Source organism: Chiloscyllium punctatum, chromosome 39 (assembly GCF_047496795.1).
Source record: "Chiloscyllium punctatum isolate Juve2018m chromosome 39, sChiPun1.3, whole genome shotgun sequence".
Classification (NCBI taxonomy): Eukaryota; Metazoa; Chordata; class Chondrichthyes; order Orectolobiformes; family Hemiscylliidae; genus Chiloscyllium; species Chiloscyllium punctatum.
In genome coordinates, this window is record NC_092777.1 from 68845227 (window position 1) to 68869118 (window position 23892).

Sequence of the window (23892 nt, forward strand, 5' to 3'; positions counted from 1 at the left end):
GGAGGGAGAGACACAGGTAGAGAGAGAGAGAGAGAGAGGGAGAGAGAGAGAGAGAGAGGAGGGGGGAGGAGGGAGGGGAAGAAGGGGGGAAGAGAGGGGGAGGAGGGAGGGGAAGAAGGGGGGAAGAGAGGGGGAGGGGGGAGGGAAGAGGGGGGGGAGGGAAGAGGGGGGGGGAAGAGGGGGGGGAAGAGGGGGGTAAGAGGGGGGGAGGAAGAGGGGGAGGAAGAGGGGGGGGAAGGGGGGGGAAGGGGGGGGAGGAAGAGGGGGGGAAGAGGGGGGGGGAAGGGGGGGAAGGGGGGGAAGGGGGGGAAGAGGGGGAGGGGGAGGGAGGGGGAGGGGGAGGGAGGGGGAGGGGGGGGGAGTGGGGGGGAGGGGGGGGAAGAGGGGGGGAGGGGGGGAAGAGGGGGGGGGAGGGGGGGGGGAAGAGGGGGGGGAAGGGGGGGGAGGAAGAGGGGGGGGAGGGGGGGGGAAGAGGGGGGGGGAAGGGGGGGAGGAAGAGGGGGGGGGAAGGGGGGGAGGAAGAAGGGGGGGGGAAGGGGGGGGGAAGGGGGGGGGGGAAGGGGGGGGGAGGGGGGGAGGAAGAAGGGGGGGGAGGAGGGGGGGGAAGGGGGGGGGAAGGGGGGGTGAAGGGGGGGGGAAGGGGGGGGGAAGTGGGGGGGAGGGGGGGGAGGAAGGGGGGGGGGAAGGGGGGGGGAAGGGGGGGGGGAGGGGGGGGGAGGGGGGGGGAGGGGGGGGGGGAAGGGGGGGGGAGGGGGGGGGGGAGGGGGGGGGGGGAAGGGGGGGGAGGGGGGGGGGGGAAGGGGGGGAGGGGGGGGAAGGGGGGGAGGGGGGGGGGAAGGGGGGGGGAGGGGGAGGGGGGGGGGAGGGGGAGGGGGAGGGGGGGGGGGAAGGGGGGGAGGGGGGGGGGAAGGGGGGGAGGGGGGGGAAGGGGGGGAAGGGGGGGGAAGGGGGGGAAGGGGGGGGGGAGGGGGAGGGGGGGGGAAGGGGGGGGAGGGGGGGGGAAGGGGGGGGGGGAGGGAGGGGGGAGGGGGGGGGAAGGGGGGGGAGGGGGGGGAAGGGGGGGGGGAGGGAGGGGGGAAGGGGGGGGGAGGGGGGGGGAAAGGGGGGGGGGAGGGGGGGGGGAGGGGGGGGAGGGGGGGGGGAAGGGGGGGGGAGGGGGGGGGAAGGGGGGGGGAGAGGGGGGGGGAAGGGGGGGAAGGGGGGGGGAAGGGGGGAGGGAAGAAGGGGTGGGCGGGGGAAGAGAGGGGGAGGGCGGGGGAGAGGGGGGGGAGGGTGGGGGGAAGAGAGAGGGGGTGGAGAAAGGCGGGGAGAGAGAGACAGACAGACAGACAGACAGAGAGGGGGAGGGGGGAAGAGAGAGAGGCGGGAAAGAGAGGGGGTCGTAGAGAGGGGGGAGGGAGGGGAGGGAGGGGAGGGAGGGGGTGGTGGGGAGGGGGGAGGGAGGGGGGTGGTCGAGAGGGGGGAGAGAGAGGGGGGAGAGAGAGGGGGGGAGAGAGTGGGGGGGAGAGAGTGGGGGGAGAGAGTGGGGGAGGGGGAAGAGAAGGGAGAGGGGAGAGGGGGGAGAGGGGAGAGGGGGAGGAGAGGGGGAGGGGGAGGAGAGGGGGAGGGGGAGGAGAGGGGGGGAGAAAGGGGAGGGGGGGAAGAGAGGGGAGGGGGGGAAAGAGAGGGAAGGGGGGGAAAGAGAGGGGGGGGGAAAGAGAGGGGAGGGGGGGAAAGAGAGGGGAGGGGGGAAAGAGAGGGGAGGGGGGAAAGAGAGGGGAGGGGAGGGGGGGAAAGAGAGGGGAGGGTGGAGAGAGGGTGAGGGGGAGGGAGGAGGGAGGAGGGAGGAGGGGGGAGGGGGAGGGAGGAGGGGGAGGAGGGGGGGAGGGGGGAGGGGAGGGAGGAGGGGGGAGGAGGGGGAGGAGGGGGAGGGAGGGGGGGAGGGGGAGGGTGAGGGAGGAGGGGGGAGGGTGAGGGGGGAGGGTGAGGGAGGAGGGGGGTGGGGGGAGGAGGTGGGAGGGGGAGGGAGAGTGGAGGGAGGGGGGAGAAGGGTGGGAGGGAGGGGGAGAAGGGGAGAGGGGAGAAGGGGGAGGGGAGAAGGGGGGAAGAGAGGGGAGGGGGAAGAAGGGGGTGGGGGAGAGAGGGGAGGGGGAGAGAGGGGAGGGGGGCAGAGGGAGAGAGGGGAGAGAGGGGGGAGGGGATAGAGGGGATAGAGGGGGAGGGGATAGAGGGGGGAGAGGGAGAGAGGGGGGAGAGGGGGGAAAGGGGTGAAAGGGGGGAGGGGGAGGGGGAGGGGGGAGAGGGGGTAGAGAGGAGGGGAAGAGGGGGGTTGAGAGGGGAGGGGGGAGAGGGGGGTGAGGGGGGGGAGAGTGTGGGGAGAGAGGGGGGGAGAGAGTGGGGTGGGGAGGGGGGAGAGATGGGGGGAGAGAGGGGGAGAGATGAGGGGAGAGGAGGTGGGGAGAGAGGGGGAGGGGGGAGGGAGGGGGCAGAGAGGGGGAGGGGGAGGGGGAGGGAGGGGGCAGAGAGGGGGAGAGGGGAGGGGGGAGGGGGGGGAGCGGGGTGAGGGGGGAAGGGAGGGGGGAAGGGGCGGGAAGGAGGGAGGGGGGAAGGGGCGGGAAGGAGGGAGGGGGGAAGGGGCAGGGAGGGGGGGAAGAGGCAGGAGGGGGAGGGGTGGGGAAGGGGGGAAGGGGGGAGGGAGGGGGGAGAGAGGGGGAGAGGGAGGGGGGAGAGAGGGGGAGAGGGAGGGGGGAGAGAGGGGGAGAGGGAGGGGGGAGAGAGGGGGAGAGGGAAGGGGGAGAGAGGGGGAGAGGGAAGGGGGAGAGAGGGGGAGAGGGGGGAAGGGCGGAAGAGAGGTGGGGAGAAGAGAGAGGGAGTGAGGAGGGGGCAAAGTGAAAGGGGGAAAGAGAGAGGGGGAGGGGTGAGAGAGGTGGGGGAGGGGGGGAGAGAGGTGGGGGAGAGAGGTGGGGAGGGAGGAGAGAGGTGGGGGGGAGAGAGAGAAGGGGCAAAGGGGATGGCACAGAGAAAGGGGGCGGGGGGGGCAGAGAGAGAGAGGGGGAGAGAGAGGGAGAGAGGGGGGAAAGAAAAAAGGGGAAAGAGAGGGGGAGAGGGAAGGGGGAGAGAGGGGGAGAGGGGGGGAAGGGCGGAAGAGAGGTGGGGAGAAGAGAGAGGGAGTGAGGGAGGGGGCAAAGTGAAATGGGGAAAGAGAGAGGGGGAGGGGTGAGAGAGGTGGGGGAGGGGGGGAGAGAGGTGGGGAGGGAGGAGAGAGGTGGGGGGGAGAGAGAGAAGGGGCAAAGGGGATGGCGCAGAGAAAGGGGGCAGAGGGGGGGGCAGAGAGAGAGAGGGGGAGAGAGAGGGAGAGAGGGGGGAAAGAAAAAAGGGGGAAAGAGAGGGGGAGAGGGAAAGTGCTGGGGGAGAGGGGGGGCAGAGAGAGGGAGAGGGGGGGCAGAGAGAGGGGTGGAGTGGGGGAGTGAGAGAGAGAGAGAGACAGAAAGGGAAAGTGAAGATTTGTCTTTTGAACGGTTTTTCTTGAAGTGTAGAGAGTAAAGCAGAGGGAGGTATGACTGAATAAACATCAGGATGGGGTGAAAGGTCATGGGGGGGGGGGAGAATGTGGGCCAATCAGAACAGCCACGATGTGCTGGAATGGCAGAGGGGCCGAATGGCCTGCTGTGCCTCTGCTCAGATGTACCTCTAACATGGCATACATAGAAACCAGGAGCCCGGTAGGCCATTCAGCTCATCGAACCTGCTATACCATTTCATGGGACCATTGCCCATCCCAGGTTTCCACCTTCAATCCCATACAGTTCACTTTTAATTCACTCGCCCCACCCTCTACCTTCATCCGTGTTCCTCCTCCGAGCGGGAACAGTTTCTCCCTGTCAGCTCCGTCCCTCATGATTCTGGAAAACCTCCATCAGATCTCCCTTCTCTCTCCCAGGGCGCAGAACAATCCTGTCCTCATCCCTGGAACCGTTCTTGTAAATCACTGCCGTGCTCTCTCTCTCCGTCTCTGAGGCGTTGGTGCCTTCCCCATGATGTGTCTCCCCCCCCCACGACTCTACGCCATGCTCCCGTTGAGCTCCCGTGCGCGTATCCATCGCCGTTTCTCGGATGTACTCAGCGGCCCGGCCTCCACTCCCAACCTCCGAGTAATGCAACATCTCGGGCCTACACCTTAACCTGAACCTGTCACCCTTCCAGTTCAAGACTTTGTCAGAGAGTCACACAGATGTACGAGACAGCACGGAAACAGACCCTTCGGCCCAACCCGTCCATGCCGACCCAGATATCCCAAACTGATCTAGTCCCATTTGCCAGCACTTGGCTCATATTTCCTCCAAACCCTTCCTATTCATGTCCCCATCCAGATGCCTTTTAAATGCTGTCATTGTACCAGCCTCCACCACTTCCTCTGGCAGCTCATGTACCACCCTCTGCGTGAAAATGCTCCCCCTTATGTCCCTTCAAATTCTTTCCCCTTTCACCCGATAAACCTATGTCCCTCTAGTTCTGGACTCTCCCACCCCAGGGAAAAGCCCTTGTCTATATACCTTATCCATTGCCTTCGTAATTTTGTAAACCTCTATAAGGTCACCCCTCAGCCTCTAACGCTCCAGGGAAAACAGCCCCAGCCTGTTCAGCCCCTCCCTGTAGCTCAAACCCTCCAACATCCTTGTCAATCTTTTCTGAACCCCCTTCAAGATCCACAACATGCTTCCTGTAGCAGGGAGATGAGAATTGACCACAGTTTTCCAACAGTGGCCTAACCAATGTCCTGTACAGCCGCAACATGGCCTCCCAACTCCTGGACTCAATACTCTGGCCAATAAAGGAAAGCAAAGCAAACACCTTCCTCAGTATCCTACCTACACCACCCTTCCCCCACCCTGCCAGCCTGGGAGAATGACCTTTCCTGGATCTAATCTGTCCAGCCCTGTTCGACATTGCACTGAGATGCCCTCCTCCCATCCTCCAACGAATGCAGGCCCGGGTCGGACACATCCCTCCTCATAAAACAGCCCTGCAGTCCCCAGCCAAGTGAACCTCAACTGCACTCCATCTCCAGCACTTATATCCTCCCTGTGGTAGAGATACCAAAATTACACGCTATTACTCTGGACGTTCTCTCACCAAGGCCCCCATGTAACCAGGGAGGCACGGTGGCTAAGTGGTTAGCACTGCTGCCTCACGGTACCAGGGACCCAGGTTCGACTCCCTCATCGGGGGTGACTGTCGGTGTGGAGTTTGCACATTCTCCCCCCTGTGTCTGCGTGGGTTTCCTCCAGGTGCTCCGGTTTCCTCCCACAGTCCAACAATGTGCAGGTCAGGGTGGATTGGCCGTGCTAAATTGACCCATAGTGCCCCAGGGATGTGCAGGTTAGGGTGGATTGGCCATGCTAAATTGTCCCGTAGTGCCCAGGGATGTGCAGGTTAGGGTGGATTGGCCATGCTAAATTGACCCATAGTGCCCCAGGGATGTGCAGGTTAGGGTGGATTGGCCATGCTAAATTGTCCCATAGTGCCCCAGGGATGTGCAGGTTAGGGTGGATTGGCCATGCTAAATTGTCCCATAGTGCCCAGGGATGTGCAGGTTAGGGTGGATTAGTCAGGGGTAAATATGGGGTGGGGGGGGGGTGGGTTTGCTGTTCGGAGGGTTGGTGTGGACTTGTTGGGGCGAAGGGCCTGTTTCCAGACTGCGCAGATTCGAACCGCAGAGCGCCATCCCTACTTACATCCTCCTGCAATTACAAAGTAAGTACAGAGAACTGTGGACACCGGAAATCAGAAAAACCGCTGGAGAAACTCAGCAGACCTCCAGGGAGAGAAACACGAGTTAACGTTTCGGGTCCTGCAACCACCCTTCGGAATTCTTGTTCCTCTTGCAACGAAAGCCGACGTCCCGTTCGCCTGCCGAACTGGGAATTTCGGGATGGGCGAGGACTCGTTCGAGTCCTCAGTGGGTGTGAACGACTCCCTGCCGAGGGTGCTCTGGGATCGGGCACAGCCCGTCGCAGGGTACCCTGCTCCAGTCTCCGACCCGATGCCGTTGACGTTCCGAGATCGGGACGACTGTCCAAGGATCCCTTCCCTTCCTGTTGAGTCGCACAATCGCCACCACCAGACACCTACGACCCACCACCAGAGCAAATGTCGAGCTTACCACGTACTCCATCTCCCGCACGGCTGACTTAACCGACTGGGCCCAGACACACTGTAATCTTCATCCAAAAACCAACCTAAGCCAGTAACAGACTGGGTTAAATCGGGCAGATCACAGCAACCGCACGAGCAGTAACAGTTACACTCCCCATCCCTGCTAATCTCTGTCTTATCCGTCCAGGCTCATCTCCAGATGACCGGGAACATGCCCCACTACTGCCCTCCGTTACACTCTGGCCTGCAGAGAGAGAGAGCTGGCGGGAAGATCAACTCTTCCCGACTTAGCCGATTCCCAAGCAAGACTCCTAGATTCCGCTCGATCCCTTGGCCTACCACCCTGCCCAAACCGGCCACTCGTTCCTGGAAACGCCACTCTGAAGCGAGGGCACAGACCGCACTGAGATGTCTCAATCCAAGGCATTCGGAACGAAGCCTTCTCAATTAATGTGTCCCAGACTAAGGCACGAAGAACCAATGAGTCCAGATCCAGAGCATCGCATTCCAAGGATTCGAGAACAAGGGGCCTAAGTCCGAAGAGTCCAGAATTAAAGCATCTGGAACGAAGGGGGTCCACAGCTCATGAGTCCAGGACCAAACCATCTAGAACCAAGGGGGTCTACAGCCAATGGGTCCAGGACCAAACCATCTAGAATCAAGGGGGTCTACAGCCAATGAATCCAGGACCAAACCATCGAGAATCAAGGGGGTCCACAGCCAATGAGTCCAGGACCAAACCATCGAGAATCAAGGGGTACTATAGCTAATCAGTCCAGGAGGTGCAGTACTGAGGGAGTGCTGCAGTAGTTGGAGGTGCAGTACTGAGGGAGAGCTGCAGTAGTTGGAGGTGCAGAACTGAGGGAGAGCTGCAGTAGTTGGAGGCGCAGTACTGAGGGAGAGCTGCAGTAGTTGGAGGTGCAGTACTGAGGGAGAGCTGCAGTAGTTGGAGGTGCAGTACTGAGGGAGCGCTGCAGTAGTTGGAGACGCAGTACTGAGGGAGTGCTGCAGTAGTTGGAGGTGCAGTACTGAGGGAGTGCTGCAGTAGTTGGAGGTGCAGTACTGAGGGAGTGCTGCAGTAGTTGGAGGTGCAGTACTGAGGGAGTGCTGCAGTAGTTGGAGGTGCAGTACTGAGGGAGAGCTGCAGTAGTTGGAGGTGCAGTACTGAGGGAGTGCTGCAGTAGTTGGAGGTGCAGTACTGAGGGAGAGCTGCAGTAGTTGGAGGCGCAGTACTGAGGGAGTGCTGCAGTAGTTGGAGACGCAGTACTGAGGGAGTGCTGCAGTAGTTGGAGACGCAGTACTGAGGGAGTGCTGCAGTAGTTGGAGGTGCAGTACTGAGGGAGTGCTGCAGTAGTTGCAGACGCAGTACTGAGGGAGAGCTGCAGTAGTTGGAGGTGCAGTACTGAGGGAGTGCTGCAGTAGTTGGAGACGCAGTACTGAGGAAGTGCTGCAGTAGTTGGAGGTGCAGTACTGAGTGAGTGCTGCAGTAGTTGGAGGTGCAGTACTGAGGGAGTGCTGCAGTAGTTGGAGGTGCAGTACTGAGGGAGTGCTGCAGTAGTTGGAGGTGCAGTACGGAGGGAGTGCTGCAGTAGTTGCAGGCGCAGTACTGAGGGAGTGCTGCAGTAGTTGGAGGTGCAGTACTGAGGGAGTGCTGCAGTAGTTGGAGGTGCAGTACTGAGGGAGAGCTGCAGTAGTTGGAGGTGCAGTACTGAGGGAGCGCTGCAGTAGATGGAGGTGCAGTACTGAGGGAGTGCTGCAGTAGTTGGAGGTGCAGTACTGAGGGAGTGCTGCAGTAGTTGGAGGTGCAGTACTGAGGGAGTGCTGCAGTAGTTGGAGGTGCAGTACTGAGGGAGCGCTGCAGTAGTTGGAGGTGCAGTACTGAGGGAGTGCTGCAGTAGTTGGAGACGCAGTACTGAGGAAGTGCTGCAGTAGTTGGAGGTGCAGTACTGAGGGAGTGCTGCAGTAGTTGGAGGTGCAGTACTGAGGGAGCGCTGTAGTAGTTGGAGGTGCAGTACTGAGGGAGCGCTGCAGTAGTTGGAGACGCAATACTGAGGGTGAGCTGCAGTAGTTGGAGGCGCAGTACTGAGGGAGAGCTGCAGTAGTTGGAGGCGCAGTACTGAGGGAGTGCTGCAGTAGTTGGAGGTGCAGTACTGAGGGAGAGCTGCAGTAGTAGGAGGTGCAGTACTGAGGGAGTGCTGCAGTAGTTGGAGACGCAGTACTGAGGGAGTGCTGCAGTAGTTGCAGGTGCAGTACTGAGGGAGCGCTGCAGTAGTTGGAGACGCAGTACTGAGGGAGAGCTGCAGTAGTTGGACGCGCAGTACTGAGGGAGCGCTGCAGTAGTTGGAGGCGCAGTACTGAGGGAGCGCTGTAGTAGTTGGAGGTGCAGTACTGAGGGAGTGCTGCAGTAGTTGGAGACGCAGTACTGAGGGAGTGCTGCAGTAGTTGCAGGCGCAGTACTGAGGGAGCGCTGCAGTAGTTGGAGACGCAGTACTGAGGGAGAGCTGCAGTAGTTGGAGGCGCAGTACTGAGGGAGCGCTGCAGTAGTTGGAGGCGCAGTACTGAGGGAGCGCTGCAGTAGTTGGAGGTGCAGTACTGAGGGAGCGCTGCAGTAGTTGGAGGTGCAGTACTGAGGGAGTGCTGCAGTAGTTGGAAACGCAGTACTGACGGAGAGCTGCAGTAGTTGGAGACGCAGTACTGAGGGAGCGCTGCAGTAGTTGGAGGTGCAGTTCTGAGGGAGCGCTGCAGTAGTTGGAGGTGCAGTACTGAGGGAGCGCTGCAGTAGTTGGAGGTGCAGTACTGAGGGAATGCTGCAGTAGTTGGAGACGCAGTACTGAGGGAGTGCTGCAGTAGATGGAGGTGCAGTACTGAGGGAGTGCTGCAGTAGTTGGAGGTGCAGTACTGAGGGAGTGCTGCAGTAGATGGAGGTGCAGTACTGAGGGAGTGCTGTAGTAGTTGGAGGCGCAGTACTGAGGGAGTGCTGTAGTAGTTGGAGGCGCAGTATTGAGGGAGTGCTGCAGTAGTTGGAGACGCAGTACTGAGGGAGTGCTGCAGTAGTTGGAGGTGCAGTACTGAGGGAGTGCTGCAGTAGTTGGAGGCGCAGTACTGAGGGAGTGCTGCAGTAGTTGGAGGCGCAGTACTGAGGGAGTGCCGCAGTAGTTGGAGGCGCAGTACTGAGGGAGTGCTGCAGTAGTTGGAGGTGCAGTACTGAGGGAGCGCTGCAGTAGTTGGAGGTGCAGTACTGAGGGAGCGCTGCAGTAGTGGGAGACGCAGTACTGAGGGAGGGCTGCAGTAGTTGGAGACGCAGTACTGAGGGAGAGCTGCAGTAGTTGGAGGTGCAGTACTGAGGGAGCGCTGCAGTAGTTGGAGACGCAATACTGAGGGTGAGCTGCAGTAGTTGGAGGCGCAGTACTGAGGGAGAGCTGCAGTAGTTGGAGGCGCAGTACTGAGGGAGTGCTGCAGTAGTTGGAGGTGCAGTACTGAGGGAGAGCTGCAGTAGTAGGAGGTGCAGTACTGAGGGAGTGCTGCAGTAGTTGGAGACGCAGTACTGAGGGAGTGCTGCAGTAGTTGCAGGTGCAGTACTGAGGGAGCGCTGCAGTAGTTGGAGACGCAGTACTGAGGGAGAGCTGCAGTAGTTGGACGCGCAGTACTGAGGGAGCGCTGCAGTAGTTGGAGGCGCAGTACTGAGGGAGCGCTGTAGTAGTTGGAGGTGCAGTACTGAGGGAGTGCTGCAGTAGTTGGAGACGCAGTACTGAGGGAGTGCTGCAGTAGTTGCAGGCGCAGTACTGAGGGAGCGCTGCAGTAGTTGGAGACGCAGTACTGAGGGAGAGCTGCAGTAGTTGGAGGCGCAGTACTGAGGGAGCGCTGCAGTAGTTGGAGGCGCAGTACTGAGGGAGCGCTGCAGTAGTTGGAGGTGCAGTACTGAGGGAGCGCTGCAGTAGTTGGAGGTGCAGTACTGAGGGAGTGCTGCAGTAGTTGGAAACGCAGTACTGACGGAGAGCTGCAGTAGTTGGAGACGCAGTACTGAGGGAGCGCTGCAGTAGTTGGAGGTGCAGTTCTGAGGGAGCGCTGCAGTAGTTGGAGGTGCAGTACTGAGGGAGCGCTGCAGTAGTTGGAGGTGCAGTACTGAGGGAATGCTGCAGTAGTTGGAGACGCAGTACTGAGGGAGTGCTGCAGTAGATGGAGGTGCAGTACTGAGGGAGTGCTGCAGTAGTTGGAGGTGCAGTACTGAGGGAGTGCTGCAGTAGATGGAGGTGCAGTACTGAGGGAGTGCTGTAGTAGTTGGAGGCGCAGTACTGAGGGAGTGCTGTAGTAGTTGGAGGCGCAGTATTGAGGGAGTGCTGCAGTAGTTGGAGACGCAGTACTGAGGGAGTGCTGCAGTAGTTGGAGGTGCAGTACTGAGGGAGTGCTGCAGTAGTTGGAGGCGCAGTACTGAGGGAGTGCTGCAGTAGTTGGAGGCGCAGTACTGAGGGAGTGCCGCAGTAGTTGGAGGCGCAGTACTGAGGGAGTGCTGCAGTAGTTGGAGGTGCAGTACTGAGGGAGCGCTGCAGTAGTTGGAGGTGCAGTACTGAGGGAGCGCTGCAGTAGTGGGAGACGCAGTACTGAGGGAGGGCTGCAGTAGTTGGAGACGCAGTACTGAGGGAGAGCTGCAGTAGTTGGAGGTGCAGTACTGAGGGAGCGCTGCAGTAGTTGGAGGCGCAGTACTGAGGGAGTGCCGCAGTAGTTGGAGGCGCAGTACTGAGGGAGTGCTGCAGTAGTTGGAGGTGCAGTACTGAGGGAGCGCTGCAGTAGTTGGAGGTGCAGTACTGAGGGAGCGCTGCAGTAGTGGGAGACGCAGTACTGAGGGAGGGCTGCAGTAGTTGGAGACGCAGTACTGAGGGAGAGCTGCAGTAGTGGGAGACGCAGTACTGAGGGAGCGCTGCAGTAGTTGGAGGTGCAGTACTGAGGGAGTGCTGCAGTAGTTGGAGGCGCAGTACTGAGGGAGTGCTGCAGTAGTTGGAGGTGCAGTACTGAGGGAGTGCCGCAGTAGTTGGAGGCGCAGTACTGAGGGAGTGCCGCAGTAGTTGGAGGCGCAGTACTGAGGGAGCGCTGCAGTAGTTGGAGACGCAGTACTGAGGGAGCGCTGCAGTAGTTGGAGGTGCAGTACTGAGGGAGTGCTGCAGTAGTTGGAGGCGCAGTACTGAGGGAGTGCTGCAGTAGTTGGAGGCGCAGTACTGAGGGAGTGCTGCAGTAGTTGGAGGCGCAGTACTGAGGGAGTGCCGCAGTAGTTGGAGGCGCAGTACTGAGGGAGTGCTGCAGTAGTTGGAGGTGCAGTACTGAGGGAGTGCTGCAGTAGTTGGAGGTGCAGTACTGAGGGAGCGCTGCAGTAGTGGGAGACGCAGTACTGAGGGAGGGCTGCAGTAGTTGGAGACGCAGTACTGAGGGAGAGCTGCAGTAGTTGGAGGTGCAGTACTGAGGGAGCGCTGCAGTAGTTGGAGGTGCAGTACTGAGGGAGTGCCGCAGTAGTTGGAGGCGCAGTACTGAGGGAGTGCCGCAGTAGTTGGAGGTGCAGTACTGAGGGAGTGCCGCAGTAGTTGGAGGCGCAGTACTGAGGGAGTGCTGCAGTAGTTGGAGGCGCAGTACTGAGGGAGTGCTGCAGTAGTTGGAGGCGCAGTACTGAGGGAGTGCTGCAGTAGTTGGAGGCGCAGTACTGAGGGAGTGCTGCAGTAGTTGGAGACGCAGTACTGAGGGAGTGCTGCAGTAGTTGGAGACGCAGTACTGAGGGAGAGCTGTAGTAGTTGGAGGTGCAGTACTGAGGGAGCGCTGCAGTAGTTGGAGATGCAGTACTGAGGGAGCGCTGCAGTAGTTGGAGACGCAGTACTGAGGGAGTACCGCAGTAGTTGGAGGTGCAGTACTGAGGGAGTGCTGCAGTAGTTGGAGGCGCAGTACTGAGGGAGTGCTGCAGTAGTTGGAGCTGCAGTACTGAGGGAGTGCTGCAGTAGTTGGAGGTGCAGTACTGAGGGAGTGCTGCAGTAGTTGGAGGTGCAGTACTGAGGGAGCGCTGCAGTAGTTGGAGACGCAGTACTGAGGGAGTGCTGCAGTAGTTGGAGGTGCAGTACTGAGGGAGAGCTGTAGTAGTTGGAGGTGCAGTACTGAGGGAGCGCTGCAGTAGTTGGAGATGCAGTACTGAGGGAGCGCTGCAGTAGTTGGAGACGCAGTACTGAGGGAGTGCTGCAGTAGTTGGAGATGCAGTACTGAGGGAGTGCTGCAGTAGTTGGAGGTGCAGTACTGAGGGAGTGCTGCAGTAGTTGGAGACACAGTACTGAGGGAGTGCTGCAGTAGTTGGAGATGCAGTACTGAGGGAGTGCCGCAGTAGTTGGAGACGCAGTACTGAGGGAGTGCTGCAGTAGTTGGAGGCGCAGTACTGAGGGAGTGCTGCAGCAGTTGGAGACGCAGTACTGAGGGAGTGCTGCAGTAGTTGGAGGTGCAGTACTGAGGGAGTGCTGCAGTAGTTGGAGGTGCAGTACTGAGGGAGTGCTGCAGTAGTTGGAGGTGCAGTACTGAGGGAGAGCTGTAGTAGTTGGAGGTGCAGTATTGAGGGAGCGCTGCAGTAGTTGGAGGTGCAGTACTGAGGGAGCGCTGCAGTAGTTGGAGACGCAGTACTGAGGGAGCGCTGCAGTAGTTGGAGACGCAGTACTGAGGGAGTGCTGCAGTAGTTGGAGACGCAGTACTGAGGGAGAGCTGCAGTAGTTGGAGGTGCAGTACTGAGGGAGCGCTGCAGTAGTTGGAGGCGCAGTACTGAGGGAGTGCTGCAGTAGTTGGAGACGCAGTACTGAGGGAGTGCTGCAGTAGTTGGAGACGCAGTACTGAGGGAGTGCTGCAGTAGTTGGAGGTGCAGTACTGAGGGAGTGCTGCAGTAGTTGGAGGTGCAGTACTGAGGGAGTGCTGCAGTCGTTGGAGGCGCAGTACTGAGGGAGTGCTGCAGTAGTTGGAGGTGCAGTACTGAGGGAGTGCTGCAGTAGTTGGAGATGCAGTACTGAGGGAGTGCTGCAGTAGTTGGAGGCGCAGTACTGAGGGAGTGCTGCAGTAGTTGGAGGTGCAGTACTGAGGGAGTGCTGCAGTAGTTGGAGGTGCAGTACTGAGGGAGTGCTGCAGTAGTGGGAGACGCAGTACTGAGGGAGTGCTGCAGTAGTTGGAGGTGCAGTACTGAGGGTGAGCTGCAGTAGTTGGAGGCGCAGTACTGAGGGAGTGCTGCAGTAGTTGGAGGCGCAGTACTGAGGGAGTGCTGCAGTAGTTGGAGGCGCAGTCCTGAGGGAGTGCTGCAGTAGTTGGAGGTGCAGTACTGAGGGAGTGCTGCAGTAGTTGGAGGTGCAGTACTGAGGGTGGAGGTGCAGTACTGAGGGAGTGCTGCAGTAGTTGGAGGTGCAGTACTGAGGGTGAGCTGCAGTAGTTGGAGGCGCAGTACTGAGGGAGTGCTGCAGTAGTTGGAGACGCAGTACTGAGGGAGTGCTGCAGTAGTTGGAGGTGCAGTACTGAGGGAGTGCTGCAGTAGTTGGAGGTGCAGTACTGAGGGAGAGCTGCAGTAGTTGGAGGTGCAGTACTGAGGGTGAGCTGCACTGTCTTAAATTCCCTTAACCTCGAGGGCCTTTCTCCCGCTTGCTCTCGGAAAGGGATGGAATCACATCTTGCAACAGAAGGAGTGCAGAGTGGGCTGCCTCTCCTCAGTATCGTGGAACCAGTACCGAACACTCAGACACAAAAACCTGAGGAGTTGCAAACACTTTGTTGACCCCTGGATCTTGCTGCTTACAAACTGACTGCGGTGTATTCCTGCGTTCAACGGTCTAGAAGCTCCTCCCTCCACTCCTCATGTCACTTTGTGTTCCTGCTTTGCACAGTATCTCTCCAATGAAATAACGTTCCGTTTTTCCTTACGTTTTCCGACATTCCCCTCTTCCATTCTTCTAACACTGTCTCTGTGTAAAGCACTCACGTCCTTCTCGAAACCTCCCTTTCCCACCTGCTGGTGTGTCGTTTGCAAATTTAGCTCCAGCGCCTCCCTTCCTTCCCCAAGTCGTTCCGATACGGTCAACCACAGCACTAATCCCTGTCGGACCCCATCGCTCACGGGTCACCGATCTGAAAAGGACCCCCCTCCCCACATATCCCCTCTCGCTGTCTCCTGCTCAGGAGCCAATTCTCCAGATGCTCCCTCCAACACCCTGGGCCCTGTGAGATATCCTGTCAAACGCCTCCTGTCAGTCCAATACACCACATCGACTGGCTCCCCTTTATCCACCCTATGGTTAAGGCTTCCTTGAAAAGCTCTAACAGATTAGTCACACTCGATTTCCCCCTTCCACCCAGCGTTGCCAACTCTGCTCGATTCGGTGACCCAATTTTCCAAATGCTCAGCTATTACTTCCTGAACAGCTGATGGGATTTTCCAGTTGAAGGGACGGAAGAGGCGACGGCTGGGGGTTAGTGTACCCTGACGTTCCGCGTCCATGGGACAGCACAGGGCCATTTGTGAATCAGCAACCGCCCTCGCTCTCAGACGACAGACAGCAATCGCCAAGTCATGTTTGAGCTGGAGTGAGGCTACGGTTTGGGAGTACTGCGTGCGATTCCTTGTTCTGGGAAGGCTGCTATTTAACTGGAAAGGGCGGAAAAAAAGATTTACCGAGACTGGAGGGTGCGGAGAGGCTGAGGCTTCTTTCGCGGGAGTGCAGGAGCTTGAGGGGTGAGCTCATCGGGGTTAGAAAATCACAAGGGGCATAGATAAGGTGATAGCCAAGGTCTCCCTTCCCCGCCCCACATATCAATTTGGACCCCATCCTGCCACCCTTTGAGAAACAGAACTGGAAATGACATCACCAACCACAGGAAATGACATCGCCGACCATCAACACCTCAATACAAAGTGGGCCACCTCACACCAGGAGGCTCACTGATGATGTTGCCCGGCATGGTGACGAAACGTCTGAAAACGAACCTTCCAGCTCAGCGAGCAAACCAACACCCAGATCCTTGTAAATCTTTTCTGCACCCTTTCGCAACATCCTTCCGACAGCAGGGAGACCAGAACCGAACACAGTGTTCCAAACGTGGCCTCCAGTACAGCCACAAGCTGACCTCCCAACTCCTACAGTCAACGCACTGACTGATAAAGGAAAAGGCCTTCTTCACCGCCCTGGCTACCAGCGACCGCAAAGACCTCACTGACACTGGTCAGTCAGTCCCGATGTGTCCCTGGGGGGTGGGGGGTTATGATCGTGGGTTTAAACAGAGGGTCTGAGCAGCCCTTTGCAAACCGCTGCGGGGAACTGAGAACGCTCAGTACCTAGCGCACCGCTCGCGGGTGTTCAGGTGAACGGAGCAGCGTGACAAACTTCTCGTCGGGACCGCACAGCTCCTGAAGAGGTGGAGCAGGAAATACCACAAGGTGTGGGCTTAACAGAGACTCCCTCCCGCCCTGCAATCAGTCCTCCCCTCTGCACTGAGTGACATAGCATGGAAACAATCCCTTCGATCTAGCCAGCCCATCCCAACCACGTTTCCCAAACTAACTGGTCTCCCTGGTGAGTGTTATTGAACAAAGAGACCTTGGAGTGCAGGATCATAGGTCCTTGAAAGTGGAGTCGCAGGTAGATAGGATAGTGAAGAAGGTGTTTGGTATGCTTTCCTTTTATTGGTCAGAGTATTGAGTACAGGAGTTGGGAGGTCATGTTGTAGCTGTACAGGACATTGGTTAGGCCACTGTTGGAATATTGCATGCAATTCTGGTCTCCCTGCTATAGGAAGGATGTTGTGAAAGGGGTTCAGAAAGATTTACAAGGATATTGGAGGGTTTGAGCTACAGGGAGAGGCTGAACAGGCTGTTTTCCCTGGAGCGTCGGAGGCTGAGGGGGTGACCTTATAGAGGTTTATAAAATCATGAGGGACGTGATAGGGTAAATAGACAAGGTCTTTTCCCTGGGTGGGGGAGTCCAGAACTAAGAAGGGCATAGGTCTGAGCTGAGGTAACGATATTGTCTTCAAACACAGCACAACCACGATTATCCGAACGAGACAGGCGAGGAGTATTTTGTTCGGATAATTGATCGTTCGGATAACTGGAAATAAGTGGCAATTTAGGAGTGCCATTAATTGAACATTTCTGAGTTATCTCACAATGCACATCGATTAACTGCTCACTGCAAGCTGAGTGACGTAACGCCGATTTTACAGGACCTTGAGATCTTGTTCGGATAATCCGAAATTCAGAGAATTGATGTTCGGATGTTCTACACTATCCTGAAAAAGCCTTAAGTTATCTCAGGTAGTGACTTGAAAGAGATTCTGGGATTTACCTGTTAATCAATTGAAACGTGCATCCCCATTCTAAGTACTTTAAAGACATAACAGCAATCTAGGTTTGACTAACACATGGCATCTGTTGTATGCCACTTTGACCATTTCCTATATAGTATGTCATAGAGGAGAGTCATCGAGATGTACAGCAGAAACAGACCCTTCGGTCCAACCCCTCATAGAGATGTACAGCACAGAAACAGACCCTTCGGTCCAACCCCTCATAGAGATGTACAGAACAGAAACAGACCCTTCGGTCCAACCCCCCATAGAGATGTACAGCACAGAAACAGACCCTTCGCTCCAACCCCCCATAGAGATGTACAGCACAGAAACAGACCCTTCGGTCCAACCCCTCATAGAGATGTGCAGCACAGAAACAGACCCTTCGGTCCAACCCCTCATAGAGATGTACAGCACAGAAACAGACCCTTTGGTCCAACCCCTCATAGAGATGTACAGCACAGAAACAGACCCTTCGGTCCAACCCCCCATAGAGATGTACAGCACAGAAACAGACCCTTCGGTCCAACCCCTCATATAGATGTACATCACAGAAACAGACCCTTCGGTCCAACCCGTTATAGAGATGTACAGCACAGAAACAGACCCTTCGGTCCATCCCCTCATAGAGATGTACAGCACAGAAACAGACCCTTCGGTCCAACCCCTCAGAGATGTACAGCACAGAAACAGACGCTTCAGTCCAACCCCCCATAGAGATGTACAGCATGGAAACAGATGCTTCAGTCCAACCCGTTATAGAGATATCCATACACGTACCACCCTCTGTATGAAAAAGTTGCCCCTCAGGTCCCTTCCTCCTCTCACCCTAAACCTATGCCCCTCTAGTTCTGGACTCCCCCACCCCAGGGAAAAGACCTTGCCCTATTTACCCTATCCGTGATTTTATAAACCTCTATAAGGTCACCCCTCAGCCTCCGACGCTCCACGGAAAACAGCCCCAGCCTGTTCAGCCTCTCCCTGTAGCTCAAACCCTCCAACATCCTTGTCAATCTTTTCTGAACCCTTTCAAGTTTCACATCCTTCCTATAGCAGGGAGTCCAGAATTGCACACAATATTCCAACAGAGGCCTAACCAATGTCCTGTACAGCTACAACATGACCCTCCCAACTCCTGTACTCAATACTCTGACCAATAAAGGTTATGTGTCCTCTGATCCTGCCCGACTAGCTACCTGATGAAGGAGCGGCGCTCTGAAAGCTAGTGTTTCCAAATAAACCTGTTGGACTATGACCTGGTGTTGTGTGATTTTCAACATAGGTTTAGGGTGAGGGGGAAAGGGACCTGAGGGGTAAAGTTTTCACCCAGAGGGTGGTGTGTGTATGGAATGAGCTGCCAGAGGAAGTGGTGGAGGCTGGGACAATGACAGCATTTAAAAGGCATCTGGATGGGGACATGAATAGGAAGGGTTTGGAGGGATATGGGCCAAACGCTGGCAAATGGGACAAGATTAATTGAGGATATCTGGTCGGCATGGGTCTGTTTCTGTGCTGTGCGACTCTCCAATCCTGAAGTTTAGAAGAACTGGAGGTGACCTAATTGGAACCGGTTAGAATGCTGAGGGAATGTGGCCAAGTGGATGTGGAAAGGACATTTCCAACTGTGGAAAATCCAGGCATCGGCCATTTTAAAACTGAGGGGACGCCCTATTAAAACAGAGGTGGGGAGACTGTATTTTTCCTCAGATTGTTTCTTGAAAGTCAGGGGTTAGATCAAATCTCGACAACCGAGGGGGTGAAAGATTACTGTTGGGGGGGCGCGGGCAGTTGTTATCGTGGGGGAAGGGGAAACTGAGGGACTGCACATGTTGAGATCAGAGTTCGAGAGTGTGATGCTGGAAAAGCGCAGCAGGCCAGGCAGTATCCGAGGAGCAGGAGAATCGACGTTTCGGGCATAAGCCCTTCTTCAGGAGTGAGGCTTGTGGGCCGGTGGGGGGGGGAGCTGTTGAGAGATAAGTAGGATGTGGGGGAGTGGGGCCGAGGGGGGATGGTAGCTGGGAATGTGATAGGTGGGCGGAGAAGGTGACAGGTCGGAGGGGAGGGTTGAGGGGATAGATAGGAAAGGCGATGGACAGGTCAGGAGGGCGGTGCCAACATGGAGGGATTGGGATATGGTGGGGGGGGTGGAGGGGAAATGAGGAAACTGTTGAAGTCCACATTGATGCCCTGGGACTGGAGGGTCCCGAGGCGGAAGATGAGGCGTTCTTCCTCCAGGCGTCGGGTGCTGAGGGGGTGGAGGTGGAGGAGGCCCAGAACCTGCATGTCCTCAGCACAGCGGGGGGGGGGTAGTTGAAGTGTTGGGCCTCAGGGCGGTGGGGTTGGTGGCTGCGGATGTCCCAGAGAATGTTCCCTGAGACGATCTGCAAGTTTCCATCCTGGGTCCCTGATGGAGAGACACTTCGAGTGTCATGGGTCAGAGTAGAAAGACGTGTGCGCGGAAGTGCCAGGTGAATTCCAGAAGGATCCGGAACGATGATCATGGTGGGGGCGGGTTGATGTTAAAATCTGACCATTCCAGTTGCAGGACAGGCCTAGTGGCCTCCTCAAGTTGCTTGTTTGCGAGATGGTGCAGAACGTTCAAATTATACTGCAGCAGGTACTCAGCTGGAAGTCAGTGTTGCCGTGGGAGGGTCACCTCTTCCTCAAAACCCAATAGAAATGCAAACTTGTGAGAAACTATTTTCTGACTGATGCCAGTGAGATATTTGTCCAGGAAGGAAGGGAGGGAGACGGTGAAGAGGGTAGCAGGTCTGGTCAGGTACCTGCTCATCGTCATTCCACAGAAAACTAAATGGAAAGACGGGAAGGGAAGACCCGTCTCCTGAAAGCAAGCAACGTTTCCGAAACTTTGCGACGAATGCAAAGTTTCTCACACGGACACAACTCTTTACATCACAGCAGCAAGGGGGTGCTGATTGGGTGACAAGTGGACTCTGGTTGGCCAAGACGTTGCCATGGACAATGCCAAGGGAAGGCTCTCCAAGCTCCCTCAGCACTGACCCTCCGACAGCGCCCGCTCCCTCAGCACTGACCCTCCGACAGCGCCCGCTCCCTCAGCACTGACCCTCCGACAGCGCCCGCTCCCTCAGCACTGACCCTCCGACAGCACCCACTCCCTCAGCACTGACCCTCCAACAGCACCCGCTCCCTCAGCACTGACCCTCCGACAGCGCCCCCTCCCTCAGCACTGACCGTCCGACAGCACCCGCTCCCTCAGCACTGACCCTCCCACAGCGCCCGCTCCCTCAGCACTGACCCTCCGACAGTGCCCACTCCCTCAGCACTGACCCTCCCACAGTGCCCGCTCCCTCAGCACTGATCCTCCCACAGCGCTTGCTCCCTCAGCATGACTCTGAGACATTGCAGCACCCCCTCAGAGCTGACCCTTGGACAGTGCAGCACCCCCTCAGAGCTGACCCTCAGACAGTGGAGTACTCCCTTAGCGCTGACCCTCGGACAGTGCAGCACTCCCTCAGCGCTGACCCTCGGATAGTGCAGCACTCCCTCAGCGCTGACTGTCGGACAGTGCAGCACTCCCTCAGCACTGACCGTCGGACAGTGCAGCACTCCCTCGGCGCTGACCCTTGGACAGTGTAACACTCCCTCAGCGCTGGGACTGGGAGGATATGCTCGCGTTAGGAGCCCGAAGACAGAATTAGCATCTCTTGGCGAGTGAGTAGGTTTGGAGTGGGCGGCATAGCCTTTGTTGTTTGGTGGGCGAGTGCCAACCTCACGTCGATGCATCAGCTGAAAAGGGGCAGAGAAGCTACCCACTCCCTCCACTGTGAATGGCGTGTGGGGCAGGACGGAGGGGGAAGAAAGGAGGATTAAAAATAGCAGCGAGGAAGATTAAAACAAAGGCATTTGAACCAGCCCTGACACAGGCCTCTGAACTTGAAAGGAGAAGAAACAGGAGTGGGAGTCGGCCATTCGGGCCATCTGCCCTTCCTAGGTATTCACAGCAGCTACCCCGCCAAGTCCCTGCAGAACCTCGCTCTCTCAGTCAAGCCATTGTTGTCAACCGAGGCCTAACCTGCTCGTTGTCAAGGCAAGGCCTCTGCCTCCTTTGAACTGCCTCCAACAGCAACACTGCGACAGCCTCTCGCATTACCACTCCTGGAGACTTCAAGCAGGAACACACAGCGTTCGGTATTTGCAGAGAGGCACGTTACGACGTGGACTTTAGCCACCAGGTCGCCCTTTGATGTCGAAGCCAGGGAGGGTCGGGGGTTTCTCGAGGGGGAGAGGATTTGCGGTACACGTGACAATAAATTCACGTCAGCTCAATTTCAGACAGCCTGTTTGTGTTTCCCTCCCCCCACCACCCCCAGCCCCAACCCCTGTCTCCGAGTCCACCCAGGCGGGGGGGGGGGGGGGGGGGGGGGGGGGGAGGTGGGGGAGTTTATTCGGGCCTGCTCACTCTCTTCACACTTTCTACACACAGAGGTGCGCTCCCTACGCTGGGAGTAGGCAGAGGCTGTTCGGGCCTGCTACCCTGTTCATAAGACTATCGTTCAGATCATTTCCCCCCCCCCCCCCCCCCAAACCTCTCCCGGCTCCGATCCCTTTAGATCTCGATCCAACTCCTCCTTCAAAACATTCCGGTTCTAACCGGCAGAGAATGCCATGGGGCTCGGCCCCCCCCCCCACCCCCCCAACTCTCTGAGGGAAGACATTTCTCCTTGTCTCAATCCCAACCCCTGGTTCGGGACTCTCTCCCCTCCCTGTTATCAGGAACATCCTTCCTGCCTTTCCCATGTCTAGCCTTGCTGGAATTTTACAGGCTTCTATGGGATTTCCCACTCCCTCATTTTGTCTAAACTGCCAGTCTATATTGTCCTAATCAATCCAGTCTCTCTCCCTCTCTCTCTCTCTCTCTCTTTCCCTCTCTCTCTGTCCCTCTCTGTGTGTGTGTGTCTCTCTCTCCCCTCTGTCCCTCTCTCTCTGTCTCACTCTCTCTCCCTCTGTCTCTCTCTCTCCCCCTCTGTCTGTCTGTCTGTCTCTCTCTCTCCCCCCGTCCCTCCCTCCCTCTCTCCCCACCGTCCCTCTCTCTCTCTCTCTCTTCTCCCCGTCCCTCCCTCTCTCTCTCTCTCTCTCTCTCCCTCTGTCCCTCTCTCTCTGTGTCTCTCTCTCTCTCTATCTCTCTCTCTCTCGCTACAGGAAAACTAGACAAAAGGGCTGAAAGATGAATTAAGACATGAACAAATACGAGGTAATCTGCATTGGTGACAGGATGAGCAGAATCACAGCAGGCCATCCAACCCATTGAATCCACACCAACCCTCAACCACCAACACCTGAGGCACTGAAAGGCGATACAAAAATGCAAGTTCTTCAGCTTGCCAGAGCAAGCAAGCCAGAAACAGGCCCTTTGGTCCAACTTGACCACATTGACCAGATATCCCAAAGTAATCCAGTCCCATTTGCCAGCACTTGGCCCATATTCCCTCCAAACCCTTCCTATTCATGTCCCCATCCAGATGCCTTTTAAATGCTGTCGTTGTACCAGCCTCCACCACTTCCTCTGGCAGCTCATTCCATACACGTACCACCCTCTGTGTGAAAACGTTGCCCCTCAGGTCCCTTTCCCCTCTCACCCTAAACCTATGCCCCTCTAGTTCTGGACTCCCCCACCCCAGGGAAAAGACCTTGGCTATTTACCCTATCCATGCCCCTCATGGTTTTATAAACCTCTATAAGGTCACCCCTCAGCCTCCGACGCTCCAGGGAAAACAGCCCCAGCCTGTTCAGCCTCTCCCTGTAGCTCAAACCCTCCAACATCCTTGTAAATCTCTTCTGAACCGTTTCAAGTTTCACAACCTCCTTCCGATAGCAGGGAGACCAGAATTGCACGCAATATTCCAACAGTGGCCTAACCAATGTCCTGTACAGCCACAACTCCTGTACTCAATGCATTGACCAATGAAGGAAAGCATACCAAACGCCGCCTTCACTATCCTATCTACCAAAGAGAGGGTATACAGTCATTCACAGAACGGACACAGACCCTACAGTCCAACTAGTGCTCGACATAATCCCCAAACGAAACTAGTCCCATATCTGCCCTGCTCCCGGCCCCTATCCCTTTCCTATTCACAGACTTAGCCCAATGCCTTTTAAACTTTGTGACTGTCCCCGCACCACCCCCCACTTCCTCGGGATGTTCAATTCACACACGCACCACCCTCTGTGTAAAAGCATTTGCCCCCTCCTGTCTTTTATAAACCTCTCTCCTCTTACCGAGTCCTGAAATCCCTTGTCTGAGGGAAAAGGACGACTCGTGTTAACTCTATCTCTCCCCCTCGCTTCCTGACCTCCGAAAGCGAGTGCTTCCAAATAAACCTGTCGGGGCGATAACCTGGCATCGTGTGAGTTTTTTTACACTTGGCCCAGCCCAGTCCAACACCGGCACCTCCACATCTTATACCCTTCATTGTTTGAGAAACCTCTCTCAGCCTCCGACTTCCAGTCCATCTTGCAAGCCACCCTTCCATCCACCGACTCGATCTGCACTTCCCGCTGTGTCAAAAAAGGGAACCGACATCAACAATGGCCCCTCTGAACCGCGCCAATTCTCTCTTCTGCCGCGCAGAGGGGACAGAAGCTTAAACACACAGACCGACAGATTCAAGAGCAGCTTCTTGGGATTGCAGGGACGTCAGAGGAAGGTTCTTTACACACAGAGTTGTGAATGCACGGACAGCTCCTGCCAGCAGTGGTGGTGGGAGCAGTCAATAAGGACATTGAAGTCACTGCTGGGCATGCACGTGGACAGCGGGGAGTTGAGGGCTGCGGAGGTTAACTCATTTAACTTTACATTCGGATTAAACCTCGGCACAGCATGGTGGGCCAAAGGGCCTGTTCTGTGCTGTACTTTTCGATGTTCTTAAGGATGACAGTACGATGATGGGTCTGCAGGTTGGTTTGATCTGAGAGGAGCAGAAAAGGTCAGCACACCATCGAGGGCCGAAGGGCCTGCACTGTTCGATGTTCCATGTTATCGGACTGCAAGAAAAGGGACCTCTCAAACCGAATGGTGACCTCGCACTTTGCACACCTTCACCGCAGCCGGCCCTCCCTCGGCCATTTTGTTCCAATGCACCTTGCGTGGGATGAACTGCCGGAACTACACACAAAACAACACTTTTCACAGTCCCTGGGCATATGGAACGACAATAAGGAGAATCAAGTCAAAATTACCCTAATCCAGTCTCACATACTAATACCCAGGGTCACAGCCTAATGCCCAGGGTCACAGACTAATACCCAGGGTCACAGACTAATATCCAGGGTCACAGACTAATACCCAGGGTCACAGACTAATACCAAGGGTCACAGACTAATATCCAGGGTCACAGACTAATACCCAGGGTCACAGACTAACACCCAGTCTCACAGACTAAT

At 57.2% G+C, this 23892-nt stretch overlaps 1 protein-coding gene across 1 annotated transcript in view; it reads right to left on the reverse strand.

Annotated features, from left to right (window-relative positions):
• LOC140464198 (SHC-transforming protein 1-like) overlaps positions 1 to 23892 on the reverse strand; it is a 132741-nt gene that overhangs the window by 45492 nt on the left and 63357 nt on the right. The window contains exon 2 of the mRNA XM_072559049.1: positions 6143 to 6218. Within this exon, the coding sequence (XP_072415150.1) occupies positions 6143 to 6154 (12 nt within the window). The 5' untranslated portion in view covers positions 6155 to 6218. The remainder of the gene's footprint in view (positions 1 to 6142; positions 6219 to 23892) is intronic.